Source organism: Pygoscelis adeliae, unplaced genomic scaffold (assembly GCF_000699105.1).
Source record: "Pygoscelis adeliae isolate BGI_AS28 unplaced genomic scaffold, ASM69910v1 Scaffold111, whole genome shotgun sequence".
Classification (NCBI taxonomy): Eukaryota; Metazoa; Chordata; class Aves; order Sphenisciformes; family Spheniscidae; genus Pygoscelis; species Pygoscelis adeliae.
This window is the reverse complement of record NW_008824542.1, coordinates 232088-250586: the sequence shown is the minus strand read 5'-3', so window position 1 is coordinate 250586 and position 18499 is coordinate 232088. Positions and strand designations below refer to the sequence as shown.

At 37.1% G+C, this 18499-nt stretch overlaps 1 protein-coding gene across 1 annotated transcript in view; it reads left to right on the top strand.

Annotated features, from left to right (window-relative positions):
• The window catches only part of MTBP (MDM2 binding protein), a 29482-nt gene extending 12914 nt beyond the window's left edge, over nt 1-16568 (top strand). The window contains exons 12-22 of the mRNA XM_009321686.1: nt 568-770; nt 1911-1998; nt 3349-3513; nt 3894-3987; nt 5401-5556; nt 8187-8282; nt 10214-10480; nt 11752-11998; nt 13144-13257; nt 14995-15060; nt 16533-16568. Coding sequence (XP_009319961.1) covers nt 568-770; nt 1911-1998; nt 3349-3513; nt 3894-3987; nt 5401-5556; nt 8187-8282; nt 10214-10480; nt 11752-11998; nt 13144-13257; nt 14995-15060; nt 16533-16568 — 1532 coding nt within the window. The remainder of the gene's footprint in view (nt 1-567; nt 771-1910; nt 1999-3348; nt 3514-3893; nt 3988-5400; nt 5557-8186; nt 8283-10213; nt 10481-11751; nt 11999-13143; nt 13258-14994; nt 15061-16532) is intronic.
• The last annotated feature ends 1931 nt before the right edge of the window (nt 16569-18499 follow it).

Below are 18499 nucleotides of genomic sequence, written 5' to 3'. Positions count from 1 at the left end.
CAGTATTTCCTTTCCTGCTACAGATGTATGTTCTTCCAAGTGAACACTTACCATTATTTCAATCCACCTATGCAAAAATGCCTCTTTTTAATGAGCAGAACAGACCCTTCTCTAATCATTACATATGTAGCACACTGCCTAACTCTTCATTGTTTCATGGTAGAAACATAAATTTGCCAGTTAAAGGCTTGCATTTTACTAAGACGAATTAAAGAACTTCTCTTGGTTGGTGGTCAGAGTTTCTGGATGTACTTGGCAGCTTGCATTAGAAAGCTGGCCCTTGCTACAGTCACAGGAGTTCAGTGCTGGTAACATGCTAGCTTTAAGCCAGCAGCGTAGTCCAACTCATCTTTGCTGCTGTAGCTCATTTATTTTGCGTGCTCTTCAGTTTGTAGCTTTTTAAGGGGTAAATATCAGCTGTGGTTAGCGTGTCTCCTAAAAAGATGTTAGTAAGACTTCTCACAGAACAGAAGAGAGCGAGTGAAAGAATTTTGATGGTGGATTATAGCTTGTGTTAAAGCTGTTTTCCTGAGGGTGTTTCACAGTTATGTCCTGATGTTTTTTAAGTTCCAGAAATTGAACTGAAAGGAGAATCTTGCCGATATTATTTCTTGCTACAAGGCAACGGCTCCGGAGGATGTAAAGCAACCTTGATTCATTCAGCTAGCCAGATCAATGGTACAGCCTATCTTGCTGCAGTAAATGGAAAGCTAAAGACAACAGCAGAAAAAACAGAGTCAAGTAAGAGTTATTACTTATTTATTTTAAGAGTATCTGAAGGTAGGCAAATGCTACTAAAATTTATATGTTCCTTTTATTCATTCCAGTCTGTGTTAAAAGGGAGAAAACAAGGAGGAATATTATATTTTGATGAATATCTCTATTCTTTCAGCAATATTTTTCCAGATTGATAAAAAAATATAAAAGCTTATTTATTCACCCAATTTACTACTGTCATGTTTTTTAAATCAACTACATAATGTTGTAGTCAGTCATCTCTCATAACTGCTATTAGTTGTAAATGTTTTAATGTACAAGGACATCCAGGTAATATTAATGCAAACCAAATCTGCAAAAATTTAAAAAGTATGTATTATTGGTGTAAAGACTGACCAGCCTATGCCTAAAATCTAGTCAATTACCTGTTGACAAGCCTATTTCATTGATGATTTAAAATAAAACCAGCAAGGCTGACAGGCAAGTTGAATTTCATGGTCGTGTCTTCAGTTACTTGGCAGATGTCCATATTACTGCAGAGTGGTTAGGGTATGAGCTAGCAGATGAACAGCTGCTCCACTAGGTAGGAGCGTGTACGTAGACATTTATATTAGAGTAGTTGTCCTGTTACAAACATACACATAACTCTGCTAATTCGTGTATTTGCTCTCAATAACACTGACAAAGCACAGTGACCTGCATCTTATCCTCTTATTTCCTTATTATCAAAATAAATCCGTGTGCAATATGACTGACTGCTTACCATTTGTACTAATTAAAATCCCATTAGTATCGTGTCAGAAGACTGAAAATCCTTGACTATATGTTGGGAGAAAACTTTTCTTGCCTGGTATCAAACTTAGGATCTTTTTACCTTCTTTAAATGTCAGTCATGTTGATTGTGTTGTCATTATATTGGTTTTGTATAGAAATTAAAAAATACTGGATAGACATCTATTCCAAGTTATCCCCCTGGTGACTTAATTCAATTGTAATTAATTTTATTTTTTTTTTTAATAATTAGCCATATTTGAAAGTCTGTTGTTTCCTTTGAATATGAAATTTGTATGTCTGCTGTGTTTATGTCTTCTTTTAAGACGTACTGACTTGGTGTCTCCAAAGTCCTGTGAGAGAATCTTAGTAATAGATGTCTCCCAATCTGTACAGGCTTTCGTATTGCTGACTTTATCAAGTCTCTGCCGCATTTTTATGGAGAGGAGATTGTACAGAGAGAAAAGAAACTGTCTTGTCTCCAAGTGTTTGCCTTGAAGGAATATCTCAGTAAGTAATGGGGAGAGCACTGGTAGTTATCAAACTACTATTTAAAAGGTCTTTTTTTCAACCTGAATGTGGCAGCTTACCTTCCAAAACGGAGGTGAGTTGATCACTTTGTGAAGACAAAAGTGGAGCTTTAAAAAGAAACTTGTGATATATGCATGATTGTATGTCAGATAATGACTTTTAAAAATTGAGGAAAAGAGAACACTGAACTTAAAATAAAGTTGGTGGGTGTTTGTTACACTAATGCTCTGAAAGTTTGAGCATAGTTTTGGAATAATTCTATGGTAATTAACTTTTTCTCTGCTTTGTTTTTCTTACGCTTTTTTTTCCCCAAAAAAACCTTACTGCTGGATGTGCCTTCTACAAAAATAAGAATCCCGGTTTGGAGTTTTCGGCTTTTTTTATTTTATTCTTTCTTGCAAAAGTCTTAAAGAGCAGAGGAGAAGTATGCATTGAGATTTGTTACATTTATCATGATACATCATTCATAATAATAACTGAAAGGTCATCCTCTAGATTTTCTTGACTTTGCAGAGAAGTACGTTTGACTGTCCTGATTTTTTCCGTCTGAGTCCATTGCTTGAAGAGACTCAATTAAAACAAAAAATGCTTCTGAGAGATTGGCTAGATTATTGAAAATGGCATACTGTGAAGATAACTTAAGTGTATTATCATTAGCAGAATACCAACTTAAGGAAATTAAGATTTCTGCTAATAGTCTTGTCTTCCACCTCCCACCCCCATCAACTTGCAGCCATTCTCAGATTCCTGTCTGCTTTAACCCTGAGCTTGGGGCTGTCTTAGAGCTTGTGTTTTAGTTTGTTTTGAGTGGGTCACCCATTTCCATTAAGATGAAGACTGAATAGGAGCAGTTGGGATTTGCTAGTCATGCTAAATCATATTAGAATTACCTGACCCTTGATACTCTGACCAAAGAGACCGGAACAGGCTATCAGTTATATTGGAGCCACACTCCTGCAACAGCGGTAAAAATAGGTGGGTAGGAGGCTCTGTAGATTGGAGCTTTTCATGTTTAGGCTCAGATGTTTGTCTCTGGGGGATTCAAACCTGGATATACTCAGGAATGCACATACACAGAAATTAAAGGACTGTAAAAAGGTGATTCACATGTGATTTCAGCTATTCTCACTGCTAAGTTTTTTCACTTGCCTATGGAATAAACCACCCATGCCTTGCTTAAGGGTACAGTAGTAAGCACCAAGTTAACTTACTTGTGTAATTGTTTTGGGGTGGGGATTTTTTTGTTTGTTTGTTTTTTAGTAGGCTCTAGTTATTCTTTGTTACTTAGCAGGTGCAGTAGCTTCTCTTTCTTTCTCTTTCCTTTTATAGAGAGAAAGGAATTGACTGAGCAGCCTCCAGTTATTTCTACTGATGAGTTCAAAAACTTGTTAAAACTTACAAGAGAATGTGTTTTTGACCTGTGCAACACTAGTTTCCCTAAAACTGTTCTACAGAAGGTTGCCAATAAAACTAGGTCATGCACTGTGACTTCTGGTAAGTACCGTTATTTAGAAAATATACTGCTTATTCTCTTTTGATATATTTTCATACCTGTTGTCAATATCTTACTAAAACAAGGAGAATCTCTTACCAAAAGAGGGAAGAATAGAAGGAAAAGTGAGGTAGCTTTCTAGGCTTTTTTGCACACTGAAATTACTCTCTCATTAACTATTTCCTTCCTTTTCCTTGACAAAAAAAATTGTGCAGAAAACACTTCTGATCACAGCACGAGGCAGATTTTGCTTATATTTATATACTTTTATATATATATAATGGAATATATAAATATAGGAGTATATATACGTATATATATTTCTTTAAAGAATAAGATTCTTTACTGCTGTTAAGGGTTATCCACCATATATGTCTTGCAGAATCTGATTTAATGGAGCCAAATCCATTGGAGTGGCCAGAAAGACATGTTCTTCAGAATATGGAAAACTTTGAAAAAAACAAACAAAAAATGAGGTAATGGTTAAATACTGGAGATTTTCTTTGTAGTGGCCATTGAATATCACTCTAAAGGAACTGTATATGTTGATAGCCATTTTGTAAACTGTTTTCAAATATATTGATATCTTTCAGAGGAAACATTGCTTAAGGCTAAAACTAAGTTTCTGTCAATTGCCAAAGGTGTATTTTCTTAGTTTTTAAAGTAGTAGTGTTTTGATTTTTATTGACAAAATGCAGCTGAAAGTTAGGTAAAAGTAACATAGTTCCAAAACTAAATTACCAAGATGGCACCACTAGAAAATAGTACCCATAGTAGAAAAACATACTTTTTTTTTCTCCCAACGTGCCCTGGGACATAAATAATAAAGATAGTACAGCAGTTTTTGTCAGCATGTACAACATATTTTTAATCTCCTCGTATTTCCTAAATAGTCAGGACTTAGTATCAGATCTCATGTAATTTTAATGTAGAAGATTCCATTGGTTTTGTTTGACATTTATGTTTAGTTTTGTTTTTCCTTCAGTGCTGTTTAAATGAAACCTGTAGACTTTTGTGTCACTTAATACAGCCTATTGATTTCAGTTTAGCTCTCACTTTTGTATAAGTGCTGGGTCTTAACATTTTTGCTGACAGACCTTTAGAGCCAGGTGTCCAACTGCCTTTTTCTTAGTTACTTCCACCCCGTTTCTGTCTTTCAAATACCATGGCCTAGATTGGAGTTCTGCATGTCAGACATTATCGTGTTAGATCTGTGCTTTCTCATGGGTGGTATTATTGTTGTTGGTGTTGTTGGCTTTGTTTCTCAAACAGGTAAAGTCCTTCCTTCTAATTAGCTTTTGAAAAGCTTCCTGAAGGATCTTTCTGTTTCATAGTCAGTTAATGTTTCTTTCATTGTATTCTGAACTGGTTATCTTCTGCTTATACTGAATCAGTGTGCAGCGTATTGCTTAACAGTAGAAAAGAGAGAACTTTGCTATACTTGATTGAGGACACTAAAAAAAAAAAAAAAAAGAGCGGAGAGTTGCATGCAGCAGTGGCTTTATGGTTCCTTTGCTGTATATTGTATGTCTCTTTTTTTTTTTTTTAAACAGGAATTAATTTTTGATCTTACAGGTCCATAAATGGGAAAAAAAGGGATGAATAATGTTCTTCCCATGTTGTATTTCATAACTAAGCTATAAAATCTTGAAGAAATTGCTTTCTTCAGTAGGATGGTAGGGAATTTTTATCAAATATACTTTATCATGAACATTCGTGTAAATGTTCTTGAGGAGCAACCTTGTTCATTTTACTTTGGAAATACGTTTAATTACTCCAGACTAGCAGTGATTTATTTATTTATTTATTTTTAATACAACACGGTTACTACATTGAGAAGAAAAAAAAAATTCTTATATTGGTCTTTTTTTTTCTTTTCATTTTTTCAGAGTTTCTATGTTTGCACATTCATCTGAGCAATTGCTGGGGTATAAAGATAGCCAACGGGAGTCATTGACATTGCTCGATGCTAAAGAATTACTGAAATATTTCACACCAGAAGGGCTACCAGTTGGTGATCTTCAGCCACTACAAATTCCCAAACGGTATGCATCCAGCATATTGAAACCACTGAAGACCATACTCAGAACTGACGTAGGGGAATGTGAACAACGGCTGAATGAAAGTCTCAGAATGGCCTAACTGGATTTGACTTTGTAACTTCCAACATCCTTGCATCACACGCCTGCCAGTGAAATCAGCTGTTAAGGTCCTCCAGTTGGTCTTGCTATTTAGTTCTTTCAGAATCTGAAGTGGCCAGAGATGATGACGTTGGTCTTATGCATTTAAATAACAAAATAGTCACCTGATGAGCAAAAGTGTGCCAGTAGACCTTTGCCATGGCTATGCTACAAGCTGCCGCCACCATACATGTCCATTTCGAAAAGAGTATTTCTAGCAAAGCAGAAGTTAACTGTGACAGAACCTCAATTTTATTGGTGTGATTTCTTTCATTCAGTGGAGGGGAGACTAGGTGGGAAGACAAAGTGTAAAAAGGGCAATAGCTGAGCCTATTTAACTGCGTTTGTCTCATGGCATGCTGGCCCAGCATTCCTATCAGTACTCTTATGTGGTAAAGTGCTCCTTAAAGGAAACTTGTCTACTCTGACTTCTTTGCAAGTATTCATCCTTAGTGTGTCTGCTGGTAAGTATTAGTGTATTAACCACTGCTTTTGCAGCAGGAGGATTGATACAAGGAGTTAATGGAGTAATTTTCAGGCCAACCTATACAAGACTCGGATAGTGTTTGTACAAGCAGAACCTATACTATTTGTGCAGTGTGTCATAGACTGCTAGGTAAGCAAGACAATCTTTGCAGTCAGTAGAGTTATATTTGTTGACCTTTTTAGTGTTGAATAATAGAATGTGTAATGGAATTATTGGATACAGCCCTCGATCCTTTTTTAAACTTCATTATATGTAATAAATTAAGAGGGCTTGTGGAGAGGGAAGGGTTCTGTAGGATTTTGGTGACTTCTGTAAAATACTTATTGGAGTTTTGAAACTAACTTAAAGATGTTCTGAGTGGAGAATTCAAGCAAGTTAGAAAATACGCAGTGAAGATTGAGTGTCTCCTACAGAGTTGTTAGTTAATGAGTACAGATGATTTAGGATTTTGGCTATAATGTAAAATATTTTCATTCCAATTAGTTGTGTGGGAAGGAAGTGAATAATTTGTTCACTACAAAAATGTTTTCTTAATCCTTGATTTTTCAAAAGCCTCCAGAGAAGCTTTATAGCATAGAATACTTTGATTCTCTTGAATGATTTGCTTTGAGCTATAGCTGAGTGAGGTCTGAATTTGAGGGGGTTTGCCCCAGTTTGCTTAGATTTCTGCCAATTATTATGAGAAAGTATGATGGTGAAAACTTCGCTTTGTAGTACATTAATGTGAGTCTCTCTCATAATACTCAGAGATCTTGGATATCTAAGGGAAGTATAAAGCCAAAATCAAGATACTAGATAATAAAGCAGACTAAATGTTTTTGCTTGAAGGCTACAAGGTCTGCCAATGACTTATATTGTACGTATGTATTCTGCTTTGTCTAAAAAGAAATCAGAAAACCTATGAAAATCCATAGCTAGATTGGGAGATGGTGAACCATTCCCCTTCTGACATACCAGGTTGCTGTTACTGTTGTGTCCAGCAGAACTCTGTACTCCTAGCTGCTTGCTCCCGTAGCAGGTGCTCTGACTAGATTCTCTGGAATAATTAGCAGCTTTGCACAGTAGATGTTCAAGCCCAGTGACTACAGACCTAAAGATTTTCCTGACCAACAGAAGGAAAAAACAGATTTTATGAGAGACTAGTGAATTAAAGGAGTTTTCACTTGTTTTCTATGTTTGAGCTTAAATAGAGGTTTGATAGATTAGAGTTTTGGCTGACAGTCTTTCTAAATTACCATCTTGCTAGATTCAGTATCACATCTTTCCTGGATGGTTTTCCCAGATAATTTTTCCAGTGGTACTGGTGCAGAGACAGTCTATGTGAATAAAACTTGAAGCAATGTGTAAGTTTCAGATACTGCTACATATTGCCTTCATCTCTTCCCTTCCTTAGAGCTAATTGGGATGTGACTTCACAGGGTATGCTAGGACCTGGCAGCAAGCTCTTTCTGTCTGTCTTGCTGTGGCTTATTCTGTTGAAATACTTTCAAAGTCACTCATATGATTTAGTTGCAGAGAATCACTAGCTGGAATTCAAATATCACAGGAGACGAGCGATTAGTTATGAAGCCTGGGAAAGGTGACTGTTAGGTGAGACAACAAGTTGAAGCTAAAGGGAAGGAATTCACTGATTATAGTACTGGATTGAGAAATGGGAGATCAGTTCCCGGTTCCTCTCAGTTCATTCTACTACTCAGGTGCCCCATTGTGAAATGGGGTTATAGTTGCCTGTTTTATTGATAAATTATTTGGAGCAGTGACCTCTAAACTGGTTGAAATGTCTAAGGGCTTCTGTAACAATGATAGCTCAGTAGGTATTAGTTAGTTGAACTTAAATTCTCACTTCAATAAAGATTTAATTTTCCATTGATGCTGTACCCCAGGGACTTAGCTACAAGACCATGCTGTTTCGGTCTTCCTATGTCAAGGCATTTGTTTCTGACTTCTGGAAGTGTAATTTATCCTAACTGTAACTAGTTAAAATAGATCTATGTTTTTTTCCTTTCAGTGAAAATACATTCCTTTTGACACCAGAGCTTACTCCTCGGAAACTCAGAGGTTTGCCTTTTGAAAAAGCAGCTGGATGCCATTATCATGGACTTGAGTAAGTTTTCTGGCTTCTTTTCCCAAAATTATTTTTCAGCTTCTGGTCAAGGTATAATTAGAAACATTTCAAGCAACGTGAACATTAATTATGGAAAACTTTATGTATCCCTTTCCTTCCTCGGAACAACTTTGCACACGCCACCTCTCCCTTTCTTAGCTTTATTTTATTCACTGGTTTAAATTGCAACACTCCTGCCTTGCTGGTAATGTAAAAACATTTATGTTTTTTTCTGAAGTTGTACTGATGTAGCTATTCTCAGTGTCTCTGAAAATTTTAATTCATAATTAGAAGTGGCAGGGGGAAGAGGGTTCATTAGTACATATCAAGTCCCTGGAGCAGCACATGAGTGAACTACATACGTAGTTTCTACTTTGATATTAAATTGTAGGCACTTTCAGACTAGTAGTCACGAGGTTAATGACACCTGCTGTGAAGCTACCTGTATGTACAGGGAACCTGCAAACAACACCAGCAGGCAAGTGTTAGCGGTTAGAATCTTCGAAAAGGTCAATATGGGTAGGACTGTGTTTAGTCCCAGACAGCTAGCATTAGTTATTTGTCAAAGCTGCAGATGGGCAAGCATCATATAATGTAGCTGTATAAAAACTGTTTAGAAAAATATAAATATTGTCATTGAGGAGAAGAGGAAAAGGACATACACAAACGCTGGAGTAGATAATTCAGCATAACTCTTCCGTGTAGACAGACTCTTAGTCTTAACGCAGTATATATTAAGAAATGCAGTGGATACCAAGCATAGGCAGTTTGACCTTCATGCAAATTTCTGCCGCCTCCTAAAATCACATTTTCAGATTATCAGAATGTGACTAATGATACTGCTGGTATTTTTTTCCTATCAACTGCACAAATAGTTTGATTAAGCCTATGTTTAATATCTGGTAATTTTAGCCACGTTCTCTAGGAACGTAAATAACAGGGAGGCCTGGATATGGTGGAGAGGAGGGAGACCCTGACATATTAATGTTACAGGGGAACGTGCTGGCAATAAGGGTGTGAAGCAGCAGAGTGAGATGGTAGAAACTAATTTGAAAGGGAGGAACCTACAGCTGTACAACCAGAATATATTGTAGCAAGATTATCATATGGTCTTTTGGAGCAGATGTGTTTTGTACCATGTAGTTGTGATTGCAGTTTCCATCTGCATAGCTGCTTGTGCTGGTTTTGGCTGGGGTAGAGTTAATTTTCTTCATAGTAGCTAGTTTGGGGCTATGTTTTGGATTTGTGCTGGAAACAGTGTTGATAACACAGGGATGTTTTCGTTACTGCTGAGCAGTGCTGACACAGAGTCAAGGCCTTTTCTGCTTCTCACACCACCCCACCAGCAAATAGGCTGGGGGTGCACAAGAAGCTGGGAGGGGACACAGCTGGGACAGCTGATCCAAACTGACCAAAGGGATATCCCACACCATATGACGTCATGCTCAGCATATAGAGCTGGGGGAAGAAGAAGAAGGAAGGGAGGGACGTTTGGAGTGATGGCGTTTGTCTTCCCAAGTAACCGTTATGCGTGATGGAGCCCTGCTTTCCTGGAGATGGCTGAACACCTGCCTGCCGATGGGAAGGAGTGAATGAATTCCTTGTTTTGCTTTGCTTGCATGCGCGGCTTTTGCTTTACCTATTAAACTGTCTTTATGTCAACCCATGAGTTTTCTCACTTTTACCCTTCCGATTCTCTCCCCCATCCCACTGTGGGGGGGAGGTGAGCGAGTGGCTGTGTGGGGCTTAGTTGTCGGCCGGGGTTAAACCACAATAGCTGTTTTAAGGTATCTTTCAGAACAATACACTAGTACAAAGGAAAAAAGTTTTGGAGATTATATGATAGTCAAAAGTAAGCTGTTCTGTTTTTGTTCTGGTTGTAATTAAGCAGAGACTTTCTCTCACAGATTTCTTGCCAATTTCAATTTTAGATATTGTCTAGATAACAGAAGAGCCTTAGAGAGAGATGTGGGATATGCTGAACTTCAAACTCGTCTTATTCGCTATGAAACTCAGACTACTTGCACCAAAGAGTGCTGCCCTGTGCCGGTTGTCTTGAGCCCTCTCCCATCTCCCGCAGTCTTGTCAGAGCCTGGAAGCGTCCCTGATGGAGAGTCTTTACAAAGTGAATTCAAAACAGAGGCATCAAGGCTAAAACGCAGATCAAAAGACCTGGATTGCTTTTATCCCAAGAAAAGGTAATGCACTGAATAAAATAAATCTTTAGCATGAAATATTTCAGTAGTCTCTTGTGAAATGCATCTTTTCTTTCACCTCAAAATGTTTTTAGTGAAGCTATCTAGACAAATGTTCTAGTTGTTTAATCCTCTTCTGTAGGTTCATTTTTTTTCCTCAAGTGTGACCTCTCACTGATAGCATTAGATTAATCAAAACCATGCAGCACAGGCACCTTTTATTTAAGAGATTTGGGGTTGTATCTTGCAAAGTCTCAAGTGCCTTTGAAAAGATGACAGATAGACTCATCTAACTGGACCGAAACTGTCAGTGCTGTTGCAGTACGAATAAACAACTAAAGGTTTAGAAAGGCAAGCACTGTACAAACAGAATAATTGAATTTCTAATCCAAAGGACTGCTGGTATAAGATGACCTACCAAAATTCAAACACTGTCAGCCTTGTTTATTAAAGTCTTTTCTGGAAGTCTAGTTTTTAAGACTTCCCTTTGTGCCTTGTCCTCACTCTGAACATGCAAACTCTTTGCATCAATAAAAAATAACTGCTATGTAACACTACTTCTGAATTCACTTTTTACTGTAATACTTCACTTCTTCCTTCTTTCCAGTTTGATACCCTTTGCAATCTGATCACAGTAAGCCTTTAACAGAGGTATGGTTTTAGGAGTATTCCTATCTTTTGCAGCTTACTGAATAGTTAGAAAAGAAGATGCGATTGTACTTAGCACTTCCTGAACTGGAGTTTCAGAATTACTAACACTCTTGTAGTTGAAGGATCAAGCATTCCAATGTTCAAGTAGAATTGTAATGTCCAACTTCCCATAGTTAAAGATGAGTTGTGACATTCCTGTAGGGCCAAAAGAAATTAGATAGTTTCAAGAAGTTTTGTCTTATCCTGAGACTGGAGGCCAGCAACCTCTGCTCTTCCTAGCTATCTAGATGAAGGGTCCACAGGCAAAACTACCCCTTCTTCCAATGAATTTTCTCTTAGCTATCTTGTTTCTTCAGTTCGTTTCTAGACATTTTTAATCAGAGGTGCAATGGGTCTATGCATCAGAGGCCAAATCAGTCAGTAAAGTGTTCTTCTAATACAAAAAAATGTTACCTAATAGAATGCTGTCTGCTCTTTTCAGATGCTGTTTGCAAGAATGTACAGTACTTAATACTCTTAGCAACAGCCTCTATAGCAGAAACAAAGGCACCAAAAGAGCCAGTATAAAATCTAAAAGTTCTTCTAATTGTTTGTTTGTGGGGTTTTTTTTTTCTTCTTTCCAGGCTAACCAAATCTGAGAGTACAGATTCCCTCCTCTCTCAGGCAAGTGGAAGTAGTGGGAGTCACTATACAGTCGCTGTAACGAGGAAGCGCTCCGAAAGATCAGTTTCTTTAGCTTCGATGCCGTTGAAACAGCCTGGTCAACCCCACAAAGTAACCACTAAGGTTGGCTCAGCAAGTTGCATAAGTGCAACCGAATCGGGGACTTCAAAGCCTGCTAAGGAATCGAGATCCCAGAAACATACAAGGGTAAAAGTCTATATTGTTTGCTTAGTGAAAAAGCATCTGCTTAACTTCTTTCCATGTGACTTGATTTTTTAAAAAAATTTTTTTAACTCAAAGTGAACTGTCTTCATCTCTATTTGTTATTATTATATTTCATTCTGTCCACTTGTGTAAGTGAATCCTGAAGGCACTGAGGAGAGTGCTGCAGAAGCAAGGAGTGAGAAAGTATGTAAGGGATATTATATCATGCCCAGGGAATTAAGGCTGAGAGAGATAACAACTAAGAATAAAAAAGGTGGGAATGGATATTAATGAATAGGAGTTATGAAATGTAGAAAATCAATATAAAACCAAAAGGCACCAAAGAAATACCTGTGCTGGAAGGGTCAAAGCCATTGTGGAAGAACAGACTATTCTGAGAATAAAAAGATATTCCAATAGTTGTACAAGTCCATTAATTGAGACAACGTTTAAATACTCTGGTGCAATAATGTTTAATAGATATATATATATTAGGAATGCCACTTTTAAAATACAGTACACAAAACTGTTTCTGGCTTGGTGATACTAATTTTAAATTAATCCCAGGGTGCTAGAGAGGACACTGCATGAACGTTGATGTCGTACTGTCAAAGGCAAGTTGGGATGACCCAAGTAAGCATAAATTGGTGTGACTCATTCAGACCTACAGCAAAGTTTAAACATCTCTGATAAAGAATGTCAGAGTAAATTTTCTAATCTGACTGTAGTGTCTGATTTTTTTTTTTAATTATTTTTTTAATATGGATGCGTCAAACAAGGGAATATCAATATAAAGAAAAGTTATATTTTTTTATATATATACATATAGTATTTTGGAGAAGAGAAAACCCAAGCCATTACCAATTTTCTTCTGTCTTCCAAGCCCCATGTGAATATTCACTGATCCTTTACATTTTTTTGACATGTAAGTATTTCCTTAATGCTGGAGATGAAGGAAATGGAAATAGATTGTTAAGTAACTCTGCCCAAATTTGGTCAGGGGCTTGATGGCATTTGGCCAATGGATTAAAAACAGAGGAAAGATCAAAAAAGATCAGGTGTTCTATTTTTTTTTTTCCCCTTCCTTGGACAATTTTTCATGCCAATAATTGGGATGAACTTTTGAGTGTGTTTCTATTGTTTCCAAGATGCTGAAGGAGGTAGTTGCTAAGACTCTTCAAAAACATGGAATTGCAGAGGATCACAAGTGCTTTGCATCGTGCAGCCAGCGTCTATTTGAGATATCAAAGTTCTACTTAAAGGTAACTAGAAGACACGCTTTTACAGTTGTTTGTTCTTAGTTAAGTGAATCCATTCCTGAATAAAACTTGAGATGGACTGTGGGATATTCAGACTTGATTAAGCTAATATTTCCTAGTAGTGTGTTAGTAGTGTGTCAAGGGTGTGGATAAACCTTTGGACTTGTTGTCAAATGTAGAACCTAGTTTTACAGTATATTTTGGTGGTTGTTTGTTTGTTTTTAAACCTTATAAAGCAGTAGTCTTTTATGTGAGATAACATGTTAAAGCAGTGGTCTGTTAGGTAAGGTCATGCTTGTACTATATTGCTTCCTTAGCTGTTGTAGCTATCTCCCAGCCATAGCCGTGACAGCTCAGCTTCTCCCTTGTTCTAAGGGAGAGCAATAGATAGCTTACACAACTGACTCAGAAATTCTAGTTCCCCAACATGCTCACAGAAGTCATTGTAAATGCATTGTAAATGTCCACAACTATCTAACACATACTGACTTGGCAGCACCATGTAGAATTGGATCAACCTCATTTTTAGGAGATGAGAATTCTTTCCACAATACCTAAGAGACTGTGAGTCAATGCTTGAGCCCATGTTACTTAGTCTGGGCACAAAATTGAGTTAAATTACAGTACAGGGTGTTTAAAAGCTGTTGCTCACAAGCTGAGCTGCTGTTTCTGTTCATTTGCATGCGTTTAGCCTACCACTCTTTGTGAACTAACTTAGTTTAGTCAACTTCAGTGAAGGTCATTTAAGCTAAATGAAGTTGCAGTTGAAGAGAGCTGAATGCTTACACAGACAATTAGAACATCTTGCCGATGAGCACAAACTTCTTAAATAATTAGAACACAGTTGCACAGTCATTCTGTAAGCACTCCCAAAATCTCCCTGAAATAAGCCCTGAAGGAAGATCTTCTAATCCAAAATCAGAAAGAGCTGTGTGTAGGGATCAGTGAGTACGGCGAATCAGATAGGTTCATGGTTCCATTCCAAGTAGAAGAGCAAAAGGAGGAGTACTGCAGTGATCCTGTCCTTCGAAAGCTGATCTAGAGAGAGGTGTAGCAGGGTTTTGTTCTCCTGAACTGTCTTGCAGCCCCAAGTCTGTAGGAGCCCTTTGAATCCTTTTCTGTGCTGTGTGCTTCAGAAGCACGGTACAATAGGTATCATTTTCCTTTGGAGACAAGTAGTAAATGAATTTTCTTAGTTTTCCTTTCTCCTTAGGCAAAGTTGTGTGTTTGCTTTGTTTAAGACAGTGGATTAGGTTGGGATAATTGGACTGCAAAACAGACAAGCCATATAGGTATTTCCTTTCTTGCACTGATTTTCTTTCTCCATGTCCTCTTCGCTGTTCTTTGCCAGAACTCTGTATTGTAATCTAAGCGCACAGTTGATTTCCATGTTTATATAGAAACAAGATTTTACTTTTCTGTGTAGCATGTTCAAATCTTTAAAATTATGTATGGCAATATTTATTACATTGAAGCATCACGCTAAAACTACCCAATCATTATTCTACCCAAACCAAGGTCATCTATATGTAAATCACTTCTTACAGTTATTGTCTAACTTATTTCTTTTAAAAAAAAAAAAAAAAAAACAAAAAAACAACAAAGTCAAATAATTCTTCTGTGGTTCTGAACAAGGTGATAAAAGGGTAACACCCCCCCTGGTTATCAGGGCTCTTATAATCCAAATTAGAGTGAGCATATGAGTTTGCTGACTTCTGTGGCTTTGTGTTTCATATTTAGGATCTTAAAACTTCTAGAGGACTTCTTGATGAAATGAAGAAAACAGCAAATAACAATGCTAAACAGGTAAGACCATTTGTTTATTTGTTCCTGTAACTAGCCAAGGCTAAATGTAGCTGTGGCAGCTTGGCTGTAGGATGGTTTAGTCCACAGCTTTAAGAGATGAGGAGATGCGTTCCTATGGCTGTGGGTCTCATTTCACCCTCTGATCTCACAAAAACTTCCTCTCAATCAGTAATCCCCTGGCAAAATTTCTAGTTGCATATATTCAGGTTTTAGATGGTATTCTAGTTATAGCTGCCAATATGATGTGCCACAGTGAAAAATGGAAATGAAGGCAATAAATGTTTCCACATCGCTGGAAAAAAAGGGAGAGATGAGATTTTTCTTCATTTGAGAGAAGCCTGGATCGTTAGGGAATTCTTCTTTCCTTGTGTTGAAGGAAATAACATTTCTTTTCAAAGGTTAGGAAGCAATAAAGGGATCTATAAAAGGAAATAAATTTCGTAAAAGAAGCAATGGAAATTAGTAATTTCAAGCTTGGGAATAACTGTAAGCACAAGGGATATCAGATGAGCTTATTTGTGTGTAAGGTGGGACTTACGTGAACAGTAGCGCAGAGCAAATTAAGTAACTGATTTAAATTCTGAAAAACATGCTGAAGTGACTCCATGATTTTTTAAAAAAAAGTATCATGCATATTTACAGTACAGTTTTCAAAATGATAAATTAAATGGAAGGATTTGGACTGGGGTAGTTTAATAAGAAAACCAACTGCTAGATCCCCATGGAATTTATTCTACGAGAGCAGTATTTATTGTGTTCCATACTGTGTTCCCTCGTGAATTGCTTCCTACAGATCACAAGGTTTCAAGAACTACACGGGTTGTGATGTTTGGTGTTGAACTGGGGTATCGTGCTGTTACACTGTTTCTCACCACCATCTTTGTCTGGGGAGGCCAGTTGGTAGTTTTATAGAAGTTTGCTGTTGGCAAAGAGGCGTTAAAAGTGGGGATCTCTTAAGCTGGCCACCTCTCCCTGTATTAGAGAATACTTTGAAACTACCTTATAAAGAATATAATTACCCAGGACTAGTCAGTTGTCTGAACAGGTGCACTGTTTGGGAAAAAGCAGGAATCAGATACAGCAGTGTACAAATTTATTCTTTATCCTTTCTTTTACAGCTTTAGGAATTCTTTGTGCTGGAAACACTAGCTGTTTAGTATTGTGTGTGCACCTCGTTGCTAGCACATGGAGAGAGTGGGGTGAAGCAGCTCAATTCAGAGGATCTAAAAATGCCTTTTTCTAAAGACAAAGCGTTCTGTAAAATTAAATACAGTTCTTGGGTAACGCTGTGCTGTATCCTCTCAGTTTATTAACAACTCTTTCTCCTTTTGAATGGATTACTTTTAAATCCTGTTCAGTAAACACCACACAGGTGGTGATAAAGGTGGTGATAACAAAAGAATTGATAAAGTCTGAGATGTTCTTAAGTTGCTTTCAAGAACTGGAGTTATGTAAATTTTTTGTTTTCCCAGGTGATTGACTGGGTTTTGGAGAAGACTGGCGAGTAGAGGTACTGAGTGGGTGCTGTTCACACCTTCCTCGAAGCTGTGGAGAGAGCGCACTTCCAATTGTAAGAAAAGCATTACACTGCTGAACACATGCACACACGCACCTACACACCCGAAGGACTTTGGTCAGTGTAATTATATAGACTCAATTCTCAAGCACAGTAGCATGTTTTGAAACTTTTTATACAGAAAGTTTTAATTTTTTAAACAATTCAAATGAAAAAAGGTTTTATTTTATATGCATATTTATTATGTTTTATTGTTAAAAGTAATAACAGCTTGACTTGGTTTGATAAAGCTTTGTATGTTTTTCAACCCATATATTTGTTTTTATGTGAATAAAAACCCCACCAGATTTAATTTTAATAACAAAACTACTTTGTTTTACCTTTTTGCCTGAAGACCTCTATTCTATTTATTACTACTTGCTGTGGTATAAACAGCTGTTTACAGCGTCGACCGTTGACATTTTATAGAGTAATTAAGAGCAGTTCCTATTCTGCAGATGAAAGCAAACATAATTAGAATTTGAGTCACAATTATCTCTGTGTTTTAGTATAAGAAAAAAAAAAAGAAAAAGCATGTCTTTTGAAACTTGATGCAAGGTCCCATTAAAAAAAGGATCATTGTTTTACAAGCTGAATTTCCGGTATAATTTCATGTGTGCTCTTTGTGACACTCCTTAGAAACAATTCATAACAGAGTTCTGAGATTTCTTTTCATGGGGGAGGAGAAAATCAAAATGATAGCAGTAACGATGATTGTGGGAGCTGTGAAAGAGCTGGCATGCTATGATGAAAAGTAATGGAAAGAATAGTTTCTACCTGAGTTGCAAGCACAGTAAAATACTAAATTCCGCTTCAGTTTGCTTAAGTCTCAGGCGTGTACCTGACTTGGACTAGTGTAATTATTCAAGTTAGTATTATGTTGAGGTGAGGAGTTCCTACCAAAACAAGTATGTTTCACAGTTTTCAGTGTGAGGGTTTCCTATTCATCATATAAACTAATATGATTAAAACTGACAGAGATGCAGTGTTATTGTTTGCTATATTCTCCTGGAAGGAAAATGGATTAGGCAATACTAATATGAATGAAATTTAGTATTATGAAAAAGTAATTGAACTAAACAATGTGTGGGTTAGACTTAATACTGTAAAATCTACTCATTCTCTAAAAAGCCTTCCTGATTTTGTGACGTTATTCTTTGCTTAATTCTATTTTGTGTAAAGCCAAGCCCTAAGGAGGTTTTTCGTGTCTAGCAGGATCTTGCATTTAACTCTTCTGCTCCTTTGTTCCAATGTGTATCGTTCTCCTGAACTCTACAAGACCTCTTGTATGTGGGTGTGTACTTGTTTTAACTGCACTCTGAGCGGCAGTAGGAAAGCTATGTAGCTGTTTTACTGTGACAATGGGCTCTAGTGAGTACAGCCTGCGTCTTAGCCCAGGACAAACACAACTACTTAGGAGCGGAATTACATTTGTCTGCAAAATGCCACACACCCATAGCATCCAGGTTTTACTGATTTGATGAAATAGAAATGCAATGAAGGTAGATATTTAAATAATTATTTAACCAGTGCATGCGTGAAATTGCTCCGATGTATTAATTACTGTGTATGGCTCACATTTCTTTGCATTCAAGGCAGAAAACAAGAAATTAATCAAGACATTAATCTTCCTTAACATCTAATATTGAATAAAGAAAGTTTCTCCTTCCAAATAGAGAGAGAAAAGCCCTAAGTTATAATCTCCTATCTTCAGCCTGAATGCTGATACTTTTGTCCAAATACTAAAGCAAGCCACTGGAAGTTGTATTTCCTACTTAATTTGGGGGGGGTTTATATACCTGTAATTACAAAAGCTTTGTAGTTAATAAATTATGCATAAGTTGATAAGCAAAAGTGCAGAAACTCTACATTTCATGAAATACT